Genomic DNA, 18,957 nt, shown 5'->3' with positions numbered 1-18,957 from the left:
TGATTGGTGGTAGCTGTATTTTTAAAGAAAACAGGAGTACTAGTGTGCCCTAACTTAGATGACTGGCTGGTACAAGGTCAATCCAAACCCTAAGTAGAAGTCAGTCTATTCGGGATCCGATCCCTCTTCAGTATTCTGGGTTTCTTGACCAATGAGGACAAGTCAGTCTTCTCTGCTGATCAGAGAACTGAATTTATAGGGCCAGTTCTGGGTTCTACAGCAGCCAGGGCATTCCTACCTCTAGCCAAATTCCAGACAACATTACATGTTTCAGTTGAAACCTCAAAGTCACTTAGAATGGTAAGAAACTGCCTCAGACTACTAGGGCACATGGCTTCTTTCCTGTGTGTGGTTTGGCATACCAGGCTTTGTCTCCGAGAGTTGCAAAGCTGGTTAAAGTCAGTGGATTCCCCGTGGATTCCAGTGGATTGTCATCCCTTGGTAATGCTGATTTGAGTGTCTGCAGGAGTGTCCACCAGACCAAAGGAGCCTCTTTGGTCTGGTGGATGGATCCAGCCAATGTGTATGGGAGTTCCCTTCACACCTCCCTTGTGCACGTTGACTCCAGTTATGGACATTTTTTTAAATTGGGGTGTTCGTCTAGGAAACCTACAAACTGAAGGGCTGTGTTTTTACCAAGATATCGCACGCAACGTAAATGTGCGGGAATTGTTGGCTATTCATCTGGTCTGTTGAGCTTTTCTCCTTCATATCAAGGGCAACAATCTACAAGTCTTCACAGACAACACTGTGGAGTTCTGCATGAACCGGGGTGGGGGGGTGGGAATCGGTCTTTGTCAAGAGGCGATACATCTTTGGAAGTTTTGTATCACCAATCTCAAAGACTCTTTCCTTCCTGGTATTCAGAAGTTGGAACATGAGAACATGATCCTTACAGCTCTGGCTTGGTCTTGCTAGCATTGGTTCTCCAGTCTGCTGAGCTTCTCTACCAGGACTTTTGATGCTACCTACAGATCCTAACTCCAATCATATGCTATGTCCCGACCGAGCCACTCTCCATTTTACAGCCTGGATGGTCCATGGTTAACACCTCAAGAGATGGAGTGCTTGGGGAATGTGCAAAACACTCCACCTGTTGAAGTGGAAGTGATTCTCCTTGTGGTCAATGCAGAGAGGAGTGTTTTGCCAGTCCTGATTTCTGTTCAACCTATTGAGGACTCTCTCTGTTCCACCTGAAATAAGAAGCCCTATAGATTAGTTCCATCAGAGTTCACATGGTAGCTATTGCTGCTTTCCATCCAGAAATTGCAGGCCACTCAGTATTTTCTGATCTTACGTCTGTTAGATTCTTAAAGAGTCTGGGCAGGTTATAGCCCCATGTCATGGAGCCCATTCCTTCCTGGGACTTAAATCTGGTGCTAACAATGTTCATGGCTCGACTCTTTGAACCAATGGCTGCGTCTCTTTACTGCATCTATTTTTGGTAACTATTACCTCTGTGAGAAGAGTGACGGAGTTACGAACATTGGAAGCTGACCCTTTTTATTCCTTTTTTTTATAAGGAGAAGGTATTATCTCCACTTACGAAATTCCTGACTAAATTAGTATCAGAATTCCACCTCAATCAAGCCATGCTTACTGACTTTCTTTCTTAAGCCCCATTCTCATAAGGATGAGAAGATGCTCCATGCTTAGGATGTTGGAAGGGTGCTGGCTTTTTTAATTGGACAGGACTAGTGTTTTAGATTGTCTTCCCAGCTGCTTATGTCAGTTGTGGACAGGATGAAAGGCTTCCAGTCTTCATGCAGAGGATTTCATCCTGGATTTTGTCCTGTACACATCTCTGCTATGACAATGCCAATGTACTCACTCTACAGGATCTCAAACAGTTTCTGCAGTTTTTTTGGCTTAAGTAACTATAACAGACCTTTTTAGAGCTCTAGCTTGGTGGTCAGTAGATTCCTTTACTACTCATTGTACTGTATCTTAGCATTCCAGAAATGATGCCACTTTTGGACAAGTAGTTTTTCAGGTAGACTCTGAAACCCATTTCTGGATTGAACTGTTTGTGAGTCAGCTGGAGTGGAATGGACCTGTGCATTCACTTGAAGGAGAAAAAACGGTTATTAACCTATTCTGGATCCGTTCTTCTTCGAGTGCGAGCTCATGTCAATTCCATTCTAAGTGTGTGCATGCCCACCTGCATGGCCATTGAAGATTTTTGCCTTAGTGGTCCCCGTAGGGCCAGCTGTAGTGCCCTCTAGAGTGCTGCACTCATGCCGCGGTATATCAGGCACTGCCGGCCCACGCCCCCTCAGTTCCTTCTTTCCGCCCATGGTGGTCAGTCAGAGTGCCTCTCTTGCTTGTCAAGAGCTAGCAGTTTCTTCCATTGGACTTTGTGCCTTCAGGCCTTTGTTCGATTCTAGTTAGTGTTAAGTAGTTGTTAAGTGCATAGTTAGCTGATAGTTAAGGTCCCAGTGGGGACTTCACCCCAAGTGGGGCATGCCCTGAGCTCCTGGTTTAAGCCCTGCTCGGTCTGTGGCAGGCCTGTGCCTGTGAGTCACACATCAAGGAGCGTTGCTGGATCTGTAAGAACTTTTGGCCTCACACCCAGAAGGAGAGGGACATTTGCCTCAGGGTCCTCCTGATGGAATCCACTCTCCGCCCGGCTTCTGAGCCCTCTACACAGGCCTCACTGAGTACTTGGGCCTCTGTGCGCAGTGTGCCGCCAGCACCCGGCTCCTCTCAGCACCATTTGTCAGTGCCAAAGAAGAAGGCAAAGAAGCACTCGCCGGCGCCGAGCAAGAAGGCCCTGGAGTCATCTGACAGAAGGACCAGGCCTGTCCGCCAGCCTTCTCCGAAAGAGCATGAGTGTGCCTCTGCGGCTGGGGCTCTTAGCCCTCTTAAAGGTCCATCGCTGATTCTGGTGAGTGGTATGGAACCCACCACCCTGCCTGCACTGTCATCATCCCAAGCCCAGGCTCGCAGAGAGCGCAGCTCTCCACCTGTTCTTATGACGTCTGTGGTGCTGCAGGACCAGGCTAAGGCTCCCCGAGAGCCAGCCATTAAGACCCCTCTGGACGTGGGGAAGTGCCATCTGTCACCAGAGAAGCAATCCCATTGCAGGTTTCAACCACGCCGCTGATCACCCAAACTCTCCTCCCAGATGCCAAGACATTATTCCCCAGTGTGGGGTCAACGCTCCCCATATTATGAGCGACGCTGTTCGCCTTCTTACCAGTCTGCATCTAGACATCGGTCTTGGTCACCGGCACCGTGTTACCGGTCTCCACAGCGCCATTCCCCCGATGCCGATCTCCCTGGTATAGCCACCGGTTGCTTATGCCTGGTCAGTGCTCACCGGTAGGCACGACCAGCCCGCAGACCCAGGCATTGACCGCTCCTTCCTGGTTGCCGGAGAGTGTGGAGGCCCAGTTCAACCCATTGCCCCAGTTTCCATGATGGGATTGGGGAGCATGGGGTGTTCCGGTGATGGTGGTGGTGATGATGATGATGCCCCCTTCGCAGCGCGTTTCAGTGGCCGCTTCGGAGTAAAGATTGACAGCCCCACCGGCACTGGGCCCGGTACCGGAAGCTTGCTCCGAGGTCGGGGTGGAGGATCTGGAGCCCACCCCCAAACCTCCATTTCCAGCAGCTGCTGAGCTTTCAGTGCCTCAACCGGTGGTCAGGGCCTCTGCCTTTTCCCCGGAGGAGGTGGATGCGGGACCTTCCAGGGCCAGACCCCCGGATGACTTTAAAAAACATCAAGCCTTTCTCAGGCGGATGGCTGAGAACTTGGGGCTAGAAGTGAAGGAGATGGCGGAGCAGGAGGACACCCTTTTCAATGTCCTCTTGGCTCCATGCCTGCCTGGATTGCCCTACTGATACACAATGGGGTCCTCCAGGTTGCTACGGCTGTGTGGCAGACCCCATCCTCTATCCCACCCACCTCAAAACGGGCCGAGAAAAAGTACTTTTATGCCAGCCAAAGGTTTCAAGTACTTGTATACCCACCCTCCTCTGAGCTCGCTAGTGTTGTTGGCGGCCAATGAGAAGGATAAGCAGGTCCCCTCGGCCTCTACGCCCAAGAACAAAGAAGCCACAAAACTTGATTTATTTGGCAGAAAAAATTATTCAACAGCCAGCTTACAATTCTGGGTGGCGAACCATCAGGCCCTACTGGGCCCAAACAATTTTAACCTCTGGGACAGTCTCCAGTAGTTCCAGGACTCCCTTCCTCAGGGTCAGGCTTGGGAGTATGGTACTCTGGTAGAGGAAGGGACCACGGCAGCCAGATGCACCCTGAAAATGGCATGGGACGTGGTGGACTCGGCAGCGAGGGTGTTTGCATCTGCGGTGGTTGTGCGACGCAGCTCCTGAATCCAAACGGCAGGCCTTTCCCAGGAGGTGCAGGCCTCAGTTCAGGACCTCTCCTTTGGTGGAGTTGGGCTCTTCAATCAAACAGATGGCAGGCTGCACAGGAAGAAGGACACTAAGGCTATCCTTCACTCGTTGGGCACGTCTCTGGGCGCTTAGCCTCTGGGACCTTTATGTGCAGAATGCCATCCACCTGATGGCCACTCACTTACCTGGAACCAGGGACGTCCTGGCAGATTGCCACAGCAGGACCTTCTCCTCTCACCACAAGTGGTCCCTCCATCTGGAGGTGGTCAACCTGACCTTCCGACCATGGGGGAATCCCCAGGTGGACCTGTTTGCATCTGGCAGAACCGAAAGTGCCACGTGTTCTGCCCCCTATATGGCAGGGACAAGGGTTCCCTGTTGTACGCCTTCCTGCTCCTGTAGTTGGGAGCACTGATGCATGCCTTTTTGCCAGTGCCACTTATCCACAGAGTCCTGCTAAAAGTGAAGCAAGACAGAGCATGGGTCATTCTTGTTGCCCCCATGTAGCCTTGCCCGCACTGGTTCCACATGCTGCTAAGTCTTTTGGTGGCCAACCCGCTGCAGTTACCTCTCTGTCTGGATCTGGTATCCCAGAACCAGAGCAATCTGCTGCACCTGAACCTGGCATCGCTGCACCTGATGGCATGGCTGCTCCATGGCTAACCACAGAGAAGTGGGAGTGCTCCGTGGTGGTCCACCAGGGCTACCTATGTGGCCAAGTGGAAGTGCTTCGCGTGTTGGACCTTGGACAAGCACATTCGTCCTGAGGAGGCCTTGTCGCAAAACATCCTGGGTTATTTGGTGCATCTAAAGCTCCAGGGCTTGTTGCTGTCTTTGGTCAAGATGCACCTGGTGGCCTTTTCTGCTTTCCACTCTCTGCTTCAGGGCAGGTCGGTCTTCGGCCGTCCCATGACGGCACGATTTCTGAAAGATCTAGAGCATCTGTACCCACGCGTCCGAGACTTGGTTCCCCCATGGGACATGAATCTGGTGCTCTCAAAGCTCATGGGCCCTCCTTTTGGATTAATACATTTGACACACAAGAATCTTCTTAAATGTATACCAGGACTCTTAACATTTCCAGTCAATAAATGATCTCCTAGTTACTGGGTTTTAGTTGAGCCAAGGCAGATTATTTCCAAATAGGTGACTAATTCTTCATATTAATGATTCTTCCAAATTAATTAAAAAACTCCCTTTCATCTCCTAATAATGAAACCTTGGGTTAGTTTCTTCCTGAAATAATCTGCATTGATATAATCCTGGTTTCCATTAATTTGAAAATGTGGTGTGGCAGGGTTCTCTTTTAGAAATAATAGTCAGGACAGCTGTTTGTTCACTATCTCTAATATCAACATTCTCTCTTCTATGCTACTCCCTCCACTTTAAGTTTCACTCCTGATGTCCAAGGCCCCCCTCTTTAAAATTTGCTGCTTCCACAAAAGCCCTAGGTGTTAACCGACGTATGTGAGAAATACTGGCACACATATCATAAGAATATTAGCAAAACCTGGTTGTGCTGGTGGTTCCATCCTCTGAATCACCCAGGGCACTGAGTGTCTGAATTGTTTTCTCTGTCCAGAGTGTTTGCTCCACAGGGAGGAATCCTTCAGAAGCCCCTATCAGCTGCTAGGATCCTTATCTTCAGTGGAATCAGCATGGTTCCATTAAGAGTGTCTTTTGTGTCCCTTTGCAAAGGGTGTCTACAGAGCAGTGTGGGTTGGGGCAAAGCTGAGGTAGAAGTCTTGGTGTATCCAATCCTGAGGTAGGAGGATTCATTTAAGGGGATACGCAGGAGCCAAGTGGTGTATTGGAATCCTGAGTTTGTAGGAGCTCTGCGGGGAACCAGGTTTTGCCCTAGAACTTGGGCTGTTTTCCTTTTCTGTATTAACAAATAGACTAGTGAGAATTTCTTACACAAGGAGTAGTTTAAAGCACCTCAGTTTGGAACAACTGACAGTAATTTACTAAACATATTAGGATTAAAAATTACTTTGATTCTGAAAATATCTCCCTTTAGAAAGTTTTTTTCTCTCTGCAAACTCTATTTGAGGCAACTAATTTAATGTCAGACAAATGTTAGAGTGGTTAATTAATCTCTGATTTATTTGCTAATTTCTTAATTTAGCAATGTTCAAAATACAACAGCTAGAAAAATAGCAAAATTTTAGTAAATTTGAACAAATGAAATATTTGTTTTTCTAGCCCCTAATTGATTATGCCTCAGCTTGTAGTATGCAGTTACCAATTAGGTAATTCAATTGCTAATCTAATAGTCTGGAAAGTTAAAATAGCTTTTTTAATTTATAAACATTTGTTGTATTGTTTTATTGTCTACATAGTCTCTAGCACACATTATTTCATGAGCTCACATATTGAGGTGTTTGAATACATTACCCTTTGTAATTGTCTGTTCTAAATTGCTCATAATTTTTTCCCAAATCTTTCAGTTTATCAGGCTGAAATTTTCTTGATCTGGGGAAAACAAAATAATCCTTCAGGCCACGAAGTGTCAGTATTTCATTTGCCTATTAGCGGAGGAAGAGATTTTCTGTAAAATAGTAAAATATGATTTATAAAAGCAAATGGCAGGGTGCTCTAACAGAGCTCTAGTGCCTGCGATTAGTTTTTACTTAGTTTTTAATAATCGGATTACAGTTCACATCAACAATGTCCCTTGAAGCCTTTAAACCACGATTTGAGGACTTCAGTAGCTCAGACACAGGTGAGAGGTTTATCGCAGGCGTGGGTGGGTGGAGATTCCGTGGCCTGCATTGTGCAGGAGGTCAGACTAGATGATCATAATGGTCCCTTCTGACTTTAATATCTATGAATCTATGAGCATGGCTAATTTGGCTGCATGCTCAAATCTACAGTGGGTTTGTTTTGAAGGTGAGGGTTGCAGAGTCCGTATTGAATGAGGCAGGCAGGTGCCTGCATGAGGGTTTCCCTCATTGTAAATGTGGGACAAGCTGCTGCATTGGTTTCTAGCTAAACATTCCAGATAAGGGTTGTATTTGTTCTTTAAAAAAATAAGTATGGAAAATTACATTAAAGTACATTAAGATATTATTCAGGTTGCATAATTAAGCATACAAAAGTCAGGAAACCCTAAAATTAAGGTTGCAATCCTTAGCTATGCTCACTTGTGTATTTGGTATGATTTAGTTTCTTATGACTTAATTGAAGAATATTTGATAGCACAATACAGTATGCACTTTTTTTCTGCGCCTATCTAAGGTGTATCTGTTAAAACAAGTTATAGGATCCCTGTCCTTGTATACTATGTGTCATGTATATTAATTACTTTCATGGATTTGATGTACACAGATTTGAAGAAGCTGCTTCACAAGTATTTAAAGTTTTTCTTTAGAAGAAAAAATGCATGATATTGTATTGTAATCCTGAGAAATATTCAGATAAACGTCAGTGTTTCTGCAATAATCAAGTTTTTGTAACAGTTGTGCAAAGTCAAAGTGGCTCTGTGTAGCATCACTACATACCAGTCCAACAAACTGAAAAATACTCCAGTGGAAGTGTCCTGTTGAATGTACTAGAACTGATCTTAAAAACGCTTAAATATTTTGTTAATATTTTTAAAATGTCTATAAAACATATGCATATCAGGGAAAAGATTACTTTTTAAAAAGAGGATACACAAAATAACCAAAAGTTTTCGTAATTACCTGTTTTGGTACTTTATTACTCAGTCTAGTGGTTTTGCACTGCCTTTTCTATTGCCAACATGTTGAGCAATTTAGATTTTATGTAAACTATGCAGAATATTATCAACTAAAAAAGCAATAATAAAATATGTCAAATATCAGAATAAAATAGATAATATTGAGGCAAGGAGGAAACCAGTGATTGGGAGAAAAAGTGATTAAAATATTTACGGTTACAGGACATCTGGAATAGAAACACGTTTTAAAATCTAGTTAGAAGATTTTCCGTGTTTTTGTCCATTGTCAATCTGTTATATTTTTAAAGTTCTCCTGTATTATTAATGAGCTGGATAGACAATTTTTAATCATACATAGGATAGAAAAAACTCAGTCAAGGTTCAGATAACACTGTTGCATTGTGACAGAACTAAAAGCAAAGAAGTCACAAAGCACGACTGATTTTTTAAAAAAAGGATGTTCAGGGATATTCTAACAAAAGTAAAAGCTGCCATTTTGTTTCTTTAATAGTATGAATCTGATGAACAGGAGAAAAGTGCCTATCAAGAGTATGACAGTGACAGTGATGTTCCTGAGGAGCTGAAAAGAGATTATGTGGATGAGCAGACGGGAGATGCCCCTGTAAAAAGGTAAACATACAGTTATTTGTCTTTTTGTATCTCTTGCTCTGTGCTTTTTAACCTTTCCTTTCTATTAAAAAGAAAAGGAGTATTTGTGGCACCTTAGAGACTAACAAATTTATTAGAGCATAAGCTTTCATGAGCTACAGCTCGCTTCATCGGATGCATGCAGTGGAAAATACAGTTGGGAGATTTATATACACAGAGAACATGAAATAATGGGTGTTACCGTACACACTGTAACAAGAGTGATCAGGTAAGGTGAGCTATTACCAGCAGGAGAGCGGGGGGGGGGGAAACACCTTTTGTAGTGATATTCAAGGTGGGCCATTTCCAGCAGTTGACAAGAACATGTGAGGAACAGTGGGGGGGAGAGCGGGGGAATAAACATGGGGAAATAGTTTTACTTTGTGTAATGACACATCCACTCCCAGTCTTTATTCAAGCCTAAGTTAATTGTATCCACTTTGCAAATGAATTCCAATTCAGCAGTCTCTCGTTGGAGTCTGTTTTTGAAGTTTTTTTGTTGAAGAATTGCCACTTTTAGGTCTGTAATCGAGTGACCAAAGAGATTGAAGTGTTCTCCGACTGGTTTTTGAATGTTATAATTCTTGATGTCTGATTTGTGTCCATTTATTCTTTTACGTAGGGACTGTTCAGTTTGGCCAATGTACATGGTAGAGGGGCATTGCTGGCATATATCACATTGGTAGATGTGCAGGTGAACGAGCCTCACATGTGGCTGATGTGATTAGGTCTTATGATGGTGTCCCCTGAATAGATATGTGTTACACAGCTGGCAACGGGCTTTGTTGCAAGGTTAGGTTCCTGGGTTAGTGTTTTTGTTGTGTGGTGTGTGGTTGCTGGAGAGTATTTGCTTCAGGTTGGGGGGCTGTCTGTAAGCAAGGACTGGCCTGTCTCCCAAGATCTGTGAGAGTGATGGGTCATCCTTCAGGATAGGTTGTAGATCTTTGATGATGCGTTGGAGAGGTTTTAGTTGGGGGCTGAAGGTGATGGCTAGTGGCGTTCTGTTATTTTCTTTGTTGGGCCTGTCCTTTCGATGTCTCTGACTCAAGGAATATTTCCAACACACCTCTGAACAACATACTAACTCACAGAGACCTTCTTACCAAGACTACAAAAAGAAGGATTCTGGGTGGACTCCACCTGAAGGTCAAAAGAACTGGGTGGACTTCTACATAGAGTGCTTCCACCGATGTGCACGGGCTGAAATTGTGGGAAAGCAGCATCACTTGCCCCATAACCTCAGCCATGCAGAACACAGTGCCATCCACAGCCTCAGAAACAACTCTGACATCATAATCAAAAAGGCTGACAAAGGAGGTGCTGTCATCATCATGAATAGGTCGGAATATGAACAAGAGGCTGCTAGGCAGCTCTCCAACACCACTTTCTACAAGCCATTACCCTCTGATCCCACTGAGGGTTACTAAAAGAATCTACACTGTCTGCTCAAGAAACTCCCTGAAACAGCACAAGAACAATTCCGCACAGACACACCCCTAGAGCCCCAACCAGGGGTATTCTATCTGCTACCCAACATCCATAAACCTGGAAATCCTGGACACCCCATCATCTCAGGCATTGGCACCCTGACAGCAGGATCGTCTGGCTATGTAGACTCCCTCCTCAGGCCCTACGCTACCAGCACTCCCAGCTATCTTCGAGACACCACTGACTTCCTGAGGAAACTACAGTCCATTGGTGATCTTCCTGAAAACACCATCCTGGCCACTATGGGTATAGAAGCCCTCTACACCAACATTCCACACAAAGATGGACTACAGACCGTCAGGAACAGTATCCCCGATAATGCCACGGCAAACCTGGTGGCTGCACTTTGTGACTTTGTCCTCACCCATAACTGTTTCACATTTGGGGACAATGTATACCTTCAAATCAGCAACACTGCTATGGGTACCCGCATGACCCCACAGTATGCCAACATTTTTATGGCTGACTTAGAACAATGCTTCCTCAGCTCTCGTCCCCCAACACCCCTACTCTACTTGCGCTACACTGATGACATCTTCATCATCTGGACCCATGGAAAAGAAGCCCTTGAGGAATTCCACCATGATTTCAACAATTTCCATCCCACCATCAACCTCAGCCTGGTCCAGTCCACACAAGAGATCCACTTCCTGGACACTACGGTGCTCATAAGTGATGGTCACATAAACACCACCCTATACCGGAAAGCTACTGACCGCTGTGCTTACCTACATGCCTCCAGCTTTCATCCAGACCACACCACACGATCCATTGTCTACAGGCACGCTCTACGATACAACCGTATTTGCTCCAACCCCTCAGACAGAGACAAACACCTACAAGATCTCTATCAAGCATTCTTACAACTACAATACCCACCTGCTGAAGTGAAGAAACAGATTGATAGAGCCAGAAGAGTACCCAGAAGTTACCTAGTACAGGACAGGCCCAACAAAGAAAATAACAGAACACCACTAGCCATCACCTTCAGCCCCCAACTAAAACCTCTCCAACGCATCATCAAGGATCTACAACCTCTCCTGAAGGACAACTCATCACTCTCACAGATCTTGGGAGACAGGCCAGTCATTGCTTACAGACAGCCCCCCAACCTGAAGCAAATGCTCACCAGCAACCATACACCACACAACAGAACCACTAACCCAGGAACCTATCCTTGCAACAAAGCCCGTTGCCAACTGTGCCCACATATCTATTCAGGGGACACCATCATAGGGCCTTGTCAAAGTTCCTTCCCCACTCTGAACTCTAGGGTACAGATGTGGGGACCTGCATGAAAGACCCTCTAAGATTATTCTTAACAGCTTAGGTTAAAAACTTCATCAGGGTACACACTTTGCCTTCTCCTTGAACCCTATGCTGCCACCACCAAGCGTGTTAAACAAACAACAGGGACAGAGCCCACTTGGAGACGTCTTCCCCCCGCTCAAAATATCCTCTCAAGCCCTACAACCACTTTCCTGGGGAAGGCTTGATAAAAATCCTCACCAATTTGCATAGGTGAGCACAGACCCAAACCCTTGGATCTTAAGAACAATGAAAAAGCAATCAGGTTTTTAAAAGAAGAATTTTAATTAAAGAAAAAGTAAAAGAATCACCTCTGTAAAATCACGATGGTAAATACCTTACAGGGTAGTCAGATTCAAAAACATAGAGAATCCCTCGAGGCAAAACCTCAAGTTACAAAAGACACAAAAACAGGAATATACATTCCATTCAGCACAGCTATTTTACCAGCCATTAAACAAAAGAAAATCTCACACATTTCTAGCTAGATTGCTTACTAGCTTTTTGCAGGAGTTCTGAAGAGCATTCCTGATCTGTTCCCGGCAAAAGCATCACACAGACAGCCTTTGTCCCTCCCCCGCCCCTCCCCCGCCCTCCCCCCAGCTTTGAAGTATCTTGGCTCTTTATTGGTCATTTTTGTCAGGTGCCAGCAAGGTTATCTTAGCTTCTTAACCCTTTACAGATGAAAGGGTTTTGCCTCTTGCCAGTAGGGATTTTATAGTTCTGTATACAGAAAGATAGTTACCCTTCCCTTTATATTTATGACCCCCCACCCCCCAAATCACAGAAAGGGTGAAACTGGCTGTGATTTCTTCCTGGAGCTCTTGGGGAAAACGGAGTTAATAAGACACATGCGCCTCTAAATATAATACCAAGTGTATAAAGACTAACAATATTTTCCACATCTCAAGGACGATTTTAACCAGTTGATTCTGGGAAACTTTCACGGGAGAGTGCATCAGCCACTTTGTTAGAAACTCCTGAGATGTGTTGTATGACGAAATCAAAATCTTGGAGAGCTAAACTCCACCAAATAAGTTTTTTGTTATTTCCCACGGCGGTATGAAGCCACTGTAGCGTAGCATGGTCAGTTTGCAGGTGGAAACGCTGTCCCCAAATGTATGGGCATAGTTTTTCCAGAGCGTAGACAATGGTGTAACATTCTTTTTCACTGACTGACCAGTTGCTTTCCCTCTCAGACAGCTTCTTGCTGAGAAACACAACAGAATGGAATTCTTGATCCGGTCCTTCCTGCATTAAAACTGCTCCCACACCATGCTCGAACACATCTGTGGTTACTAGGAACAGTTTGTCAAAGTCTGGGGCCCTTAGCACAGGGTCAGACATGAGTGTCCCTTTAAGCTGGTTAAAGGCCTTCTGACACTCTTTGGTCCACTGAACGGCATTTGGCTGTTTCTTTTTGGTTAGGTCTGTCAGTGGGGCGGCGATTTGGCTGTATTGTGGTACAAATTGCCTGTAATATTCGGCCAAGCCGAAGAAGGATTGGACCTGTTCCTTTGACTTTTGACTTGGGACAGGCCACTTTTGGATAGCATCCACTTTGGCCTGTAAGGGGTTGATAGTTCTTTGACCCACCTGGTGTCCAAGGTAAGTCACTCTGTTTAGGCCTATTTGACACTTCTTAGCCTTAACCATTAGTCCTGCCTCCCTTATGCGCTCGAAGACTTTTTGTAGATGTTCGATGTGTTCTGCTCAGGAATCCGAAAATACGGCCACATCATCAAGGTAGGCTACTGCATATTCTCCTAATCCTGCTAGGAGACCATCCAAAGTCTTTGGAAGGTGGCAGGTGCATTCCGCAGCCCGAAAGGGAGTACATTAAATTCATACAGTCCAACATGTGTGGTGAAGGCTGACCTTTCCTTAGCGGATTCATCTAGCGGTACCTGCCAATACCCCTTGGTTAAGTCCAATGAGAGATGAACTGGGCCCATCTCAGTTTCTCCAATAGTTCATCTGTGCGTGGAATTGGATAGTTGTCTGGGCGAGTTACAGCATTTAGCTTACGGTAGTCCACGCAAAAACGTATCTCCCCATCTGGTTTGGGAACTAGAACCACTGGAGATGCCCATGCACTGCCAGAGGGGTGGATTACCCCTATCTGTAGCATATCCTGGATCTCCCGTTCTATAGCAGTTTTAGCTTGAGGAGACACCTGGAAAGGTTGGACTTTAACTGGGTGAGCATTACCTGTATCAATGGAGTGGTATGCCCGTTCAGTCAGTCCTGGGGTGGCTGAGAATGTTGGCGCGTAGCTAGTGCACAGCTCCTGGATCTGCTGTCGCTGCATACGCCCAAGATGTTCACCTCTTCCATGCCACCATTACTTTTCTCTTTGTAGTAGACACTTTCAAGCCACTCAGCGTCGTCTCCTCCCTGGGCTGTAAACTGGCAAACCTTTAATTCTCTGGAATAAAAGGGCTTTAGAGAATTAATATGGTACACCTTAGGCTTTCGGTTGGAGGTGGGGAATGCTATGAGATAATTAACAGCTCCCAGGCGCTCTTGGACTGTGAATGGCCCTTCCCACGACACTTCCATTTTATGGGCCTGGAGCACCTTTAAGACCATGACCTGGTCCCCTACTTTGAAGGAATGCTCTCTGGCATATTTATCATACCAGGCTTTTTGCTCTTTTTAAGCATCCTGTAGGTTTTCTTTAGCAAGGGCTAAAGAGGTTTGGAGGGTGTTTTGTAGGTTGGTTACAAAGTCCAGAATATTAGTTCCTGGAGAAGGTGTAAACCTCTCCCATTGCTGCTTCACCAGCTGTAATGGCCCCTTAACCTCGTGGCCATATACAAGTTCAAATGGGGAAAACCCTAAACTGGGATGTGATACAGCTCTGTAGGCAAAGAGCAACTGCTCCAACACTAGGTCCCAATCATTGGAGTGCTCATTTACGAATTTATGTATCATGGCCCCCAAAGTCCCATTAAATTTCTCCACCATGCCATTTGTTTGATGATGGTAAGGGGTGGCAACGAAGTGATTCACCCCATGAGCTTCCCAAAGGCTCTCCATAGTTTCTGCCAAAAAATTAGTTCCTGCATCTGTGAGGATGTCGGAGGGCCAATCTACCCTGGCAAAAAATGTCTGTTAGAGCCTGGCACAAACTTTTAGCCCTGGTGTTGCTTAGAGCTACTGCTTCCGGCCATCGGGTGGCAAAATCCATGAAAGTCAGTATGTACTGCTTTCCTCTGGGTGTCTTTTTCGGAAAAGGACCAGAAGATCCACAGCTACTCGCTGAAATGGAACCTCAATAATGAGGAGTGGCTGGAGAGGGGCTTTGACCTGGTCTTGGGGTTTTCCCACTCTTTGGCATACTTCACAAGACCGGACATACGTAGAAACATCCTTTCCCATTCCCTCCCAGCGGAATGACCTCCCCAAACGGTCTTTGGTCTTGTTTACCCCAGCATGGCCACTAGGATGATCGTGAGCTAAGCTCAAGAGCTTTACCTGGTACTTAGTTGGAACTACCAACTGTCTCTGAGGATGCCAGTCTTCCTGGTGTCCACCAGAAAGAGTTTCCTTGTATAAAAGTCCTCTTTCTACAACAAACCTGGGTCAATTAGAAGAGTTGAGAGGTGGTGGGTTGCTCTGTGCTGTCGTCCAAGCTCTCTGGAGGCTTTCATCTGCTTCCTGTTCGGTCTGGAACTGTTCCCTTGATGCTGGAGACATCAGTTCCTCACTGGATTGTGGACCTAGGCTTGGTCCTCCTGGAAGCGATGCAGGTGGTAGGGCTGTTTCAGTTGACTGTGAACTGCTCTTTGCTGGTGCACTATGTTGGGGTTCAGGCTCCTGCTGAGCCTCTTGTGTAGGGTTATCTGCTGCTGGTGGTGCAGGTTCGGTGGGGCCTTCTGGTGTTGGGGTTGCAAGCACTGGATTCAGTGCTGGCTGTTCTGGTTCTGGGACTGGCTCCATCTGGGTCTCAGACTGGATCCACTACTGCCGTTGCTGACGTTGGCATGGAGTCCGGTTCCATCACCTCTGACCGGGTCCTGGTAGAAGTTTCCGGAATACAGCTAGGCGTGACAGCTTACTTAGCCTGGCTGCGGGTGACCATTCCCACCCTCTTGGCTAGCTTCACATTATTGGCCAAGTCTTCCCCCAACAGCATGGGAATGGGATAATCAAAAAGACTGCAAAAGTCCACGTTCCTGACTAGCCCTTGTACTGGACCGGCAACTTGGTTGTTGGCAAGTCAAACGGATTTGACTTGAAGGGTTGAATCGTCACTTGGATCTCTGGGTCGATTAAATTGGGATCCACTAAGGAAGCATGGATAGCCGACACTTGTGCTCCAGTGTCCCTCCATGTGGTGACCTTCTTCCCACCCACACTGACAGTTTCCCTTTGCTCTGAGGGTATCTGGGAGATATCTGGGCATGAGGACCTCTGGTGTGATTCCGGTGCAATGAACTGTAATCTGTTGGGGTTCTTGGAGCAGTTGGCCTTTATATGCCCTGGCTCATTATATTTAAGACATTGTCCAGCTGACGGATCACTGGGGCGAGGTGTGTTGCTGGAGAATGGTGTGGCGGGACGATAAGGTGTCTGGAGTGTTCCTTGGGGTGTAGTTGGGGCTCCCCTGGTAGTAGGGTGTGGTCTGAGGTTGTCCCTTCTGGTATCCGCTCCAACTACAACCAGTTTTTTTCTTTTCTGCCACCTCCACCCATTTGGCTCCAATCTCCCCTGCCTTGATTACAGTTTTAGGCTTCCCATCTGGGATGTATCTTTCTATTTCCTCAGGAACACCCTCTAAGAATTGCTCCATATCCATTTAGAAAGGCAAATCTTCTGGAGATTTAACACTTGCTCTTGATATCCAGGCATCCCAATTTTTCACAATGTGGTAGGCATGTCGGGTAAATGACACGTCTGGTTTCCACCTTAGGGCTCTGTACCCCCGACGGGAATGCTCAGGTATTAGCCCCATTCTGACTTTCACCTTGGTTTTAATCATAGAATCACAGAATATCAGGGTTGGAAGGGACCCCAGAAGGTCATCTAGTCCAACCCCCTGCTCGAAGCAGGACGAATTCCCAGTTAAATCATCCCAGCCAGGGCTTTGTCATTTTTTAAACAGTTTTTTTAAACAGTTCATACTTGTTCATGTGTTCCTTAGGCATTTCAGCCGCCACCTCAGCTAAGGATCCACTGAGCTGCGGCCTCAGCTCTACCGTGTACTGGTCTGTAGAGATTCTGTACCCAAGGCAGGCCCTTTCAAAGTTTTCTAAGAAGGCCTCGGTATCATCGCCTGCCTTGTAGGTGGGGAACTTCCTGGGATGCGAACCGGTACCTGGAGAAGGATTGCTAGGGTTTGTTGGTATATTCTGCTGAGCCTTTGCCTTCTCCATCTCCAGTGTATGCTTCCTCTCTTTTTCCTTTTCCTCCTCAGCATGCTTCCTCTCTTTTTCCTTCTCCTCCAGTTCTTTTTCCCTTGCCTCCATAGCTCTCCTGTGGGCAGCCTCTTGGGTTTTTTCTGCCTCTTTTTTGCCTTCATAGCTCTCCTGTGGGCAGCCTCTTGGGTTTTTTCTGCCTCTTTTGCTGCCTCCAGTTCTCTCCTGTGAGCAGCCTCTTTGGCTTTTTCTGCCTTGGGTTCTGTCATCTTAGCCTCTCTGTTTTTAATTAACTTTACACCTGAGAGTTAGAAAGAAAAGAAAAAACCTGGCTTGTAAATTTTTGTGCTGTAATCTGATGCCTATGTTCTGTGATAGCTATTCTCAGCCTACAGAAAAATCCTCTAGCTGCTCTTAGCTAAAAAGAAAATCTCTTCAGGTCTGTGAAAAACTTGTGAATTTCCCTGCAGGAGGTTAACTACCCTGCCTTTAGGTAGCGAAAACGCCAGCTCAAAAAGAACTGTCCCTTTTGTTATGCCTGCTGCTCTTGCCCCCAGGCAGAGACAGAAAAACTCTAATTGCTTTCAGCTTAAAACCTGCTTCCAAGCAGCCCAAAGGGGAAAAAAAAGTCCTTTTAAAATCCTACTGTGCTTCTGCTTCAAAATGATCCCACCGCTCTGCCACTATGTCAAGGTTCCTTCCCCATTCTGAACTTTAGGGTACAGATGTGGGGACCTGCATGAAAGACCCCCTAAGATTATTCTTACCAGCTTAGGTTAAAAAGTTCGTCAAGGTACAAACTTTGCCTTGTCCTTGAACCCTATGCTGCCACCACCAAGCATGTTAAACAAACAACAGGGAAAGAGCCCACTTGGAGATGTCTTCTCCCCAAAATATCCCCCCAAGCCTTACAACCACTTTCCTGGGGAAGGCTTGATAAAAATCCTCACCCATTTGCATAGGTGAGCACAGACCCAAACCCTTGGCTCTTAAGAACAATGAAAAAGCAATCAGGTTCTTAAAAGAAGAATTTTAATAGAAGAAAAAGTAAAAGAATCACCTCTGTAAAATCAGGATGATAAATACCTTGTAGGGTAATCAGATTCAGAACATAGAGAATCCCTTTAGGCAAAACCTTAAGTTACAAAAGACACAAAAACAGGAATATACATTCCATTCAGCACAGCTATTTTACCAGCCATTAAACAAAAGAAAATCTCACACATTTCTAGCTAGATTGCTTACTAACTTTTTACAGGAGTTCTGAAGAGCATTCCTGATCTGTTCCTGTCAAAAGCATCAGAGAGACAGCTTTTGTCGTCCTCTTCGTCCCTCGCCCCCCCGCCCCAGCTTTGAAAGTATCTTCTCTCTTTATTGGTCATTTTTGTCAGGTTCCAGCAAGGTTATCTTAGCTTCTTAACCCTTTACAGGTGAAAGGGTTTTGCCTCTGGCCAGTAGGGATTTTATAGTTCTGTATACAGAAAGGTGGTTACCCTTCCCTTTCTATTTGACAGGCCTAATCACATCAGCCACATGTGAGGCTCGTTCACCTGCACATCTACCAATGTGATATGTGCCAGCAATGCCCCTCTACCATGTACATTGGCCAAACTGAACAGTCCCTACGTAAAAGAATAAATGGACACAAATCAGACATCAAGAATTATAACATTCAAAAACCAGTCTGAGAACATTTCAGTCTCTTTGGTCACTTGATTACAGACTAAAAGTGGCAATTCTTCAACAAAAAAACTTCAAAAACAGACTCCAACGAGAGACTGCTGAATTGGAATTAATTTGCAAAGTGGATACAATTAACTTAGGCTTGAATAAAGACTGGGAGTGGATGTGTCATTACACAAAGTAAAACTATTTCCCCATGTTTATTCCCCCGCTCTCCCCCCCACTGTTCCTCACATGTTCTTGTCAACTGCTGGAAATGGCCCACCTTGAATATCACTACAAAAGGTGTTTCCCCCCCCCCGCTCTCCTGCTGGTAATAGCTCACCTTACCTGATCACTCTTGTTACAGTGTGTATGGTAACACCCATTATTTCATGTTCTCTGTGTATATTAATCTCCCCACTGTATTTTCCAGTGCAT

At 45.7% G+C, this 18,957-nt stretch overlaps 1 protein-coding gene across 10 annotated transcripts in view; it reads left to right on the top strand.

Annotated features, from left to right (window-relative positions):
* The window catches only part of VPS50 (VPS50 subunit of EARP/GARPII complex), a 203,241-nt gene that overhangs the window by 107,198 nt on the left and 77,086 nt on the right, over positions 1 to 18,957 (top strand). For all 10 annotated transcript variants that reach the window (XR_012157551.2, XM_073333942.2, XM_073333944.2 and 7 more), the window contains one exon: positions 8,559 to 8,677. Coding sequence is in view for 9 of the 10 variants with exons in the window: in XM_073333942.2 (XP_073190043.2) it covers positions 8,559 to 8,677 (119 nt within the window). In the remaining variant the exon portion in view is untranslated. The remainder of the gene's footprint in view (positions 1 to 8,558; positions 8,678 to 18,957) is intronic.

This window comes from Lepidochelys kempii, chromosome 2 (assembly GCF_965140285.1).
Source record: "Lepidochelys kempii isolate rLepKem1 chromosome 2, rLepKem1.hap1, whole genome shotgun sequence".
Classification (NCBI taxonomy): domain Eukaryota; kingdom Metazoa; phylum Chordata; order Testudines; family Cheloniidae; genus Lepidochelys; species Lepidochelys kempii.
The sequence above is the reverse complement of the archived record's forward strand: the minus strand, read 5'-3'. Positions and strand labels throughout refer to the sequence as shown.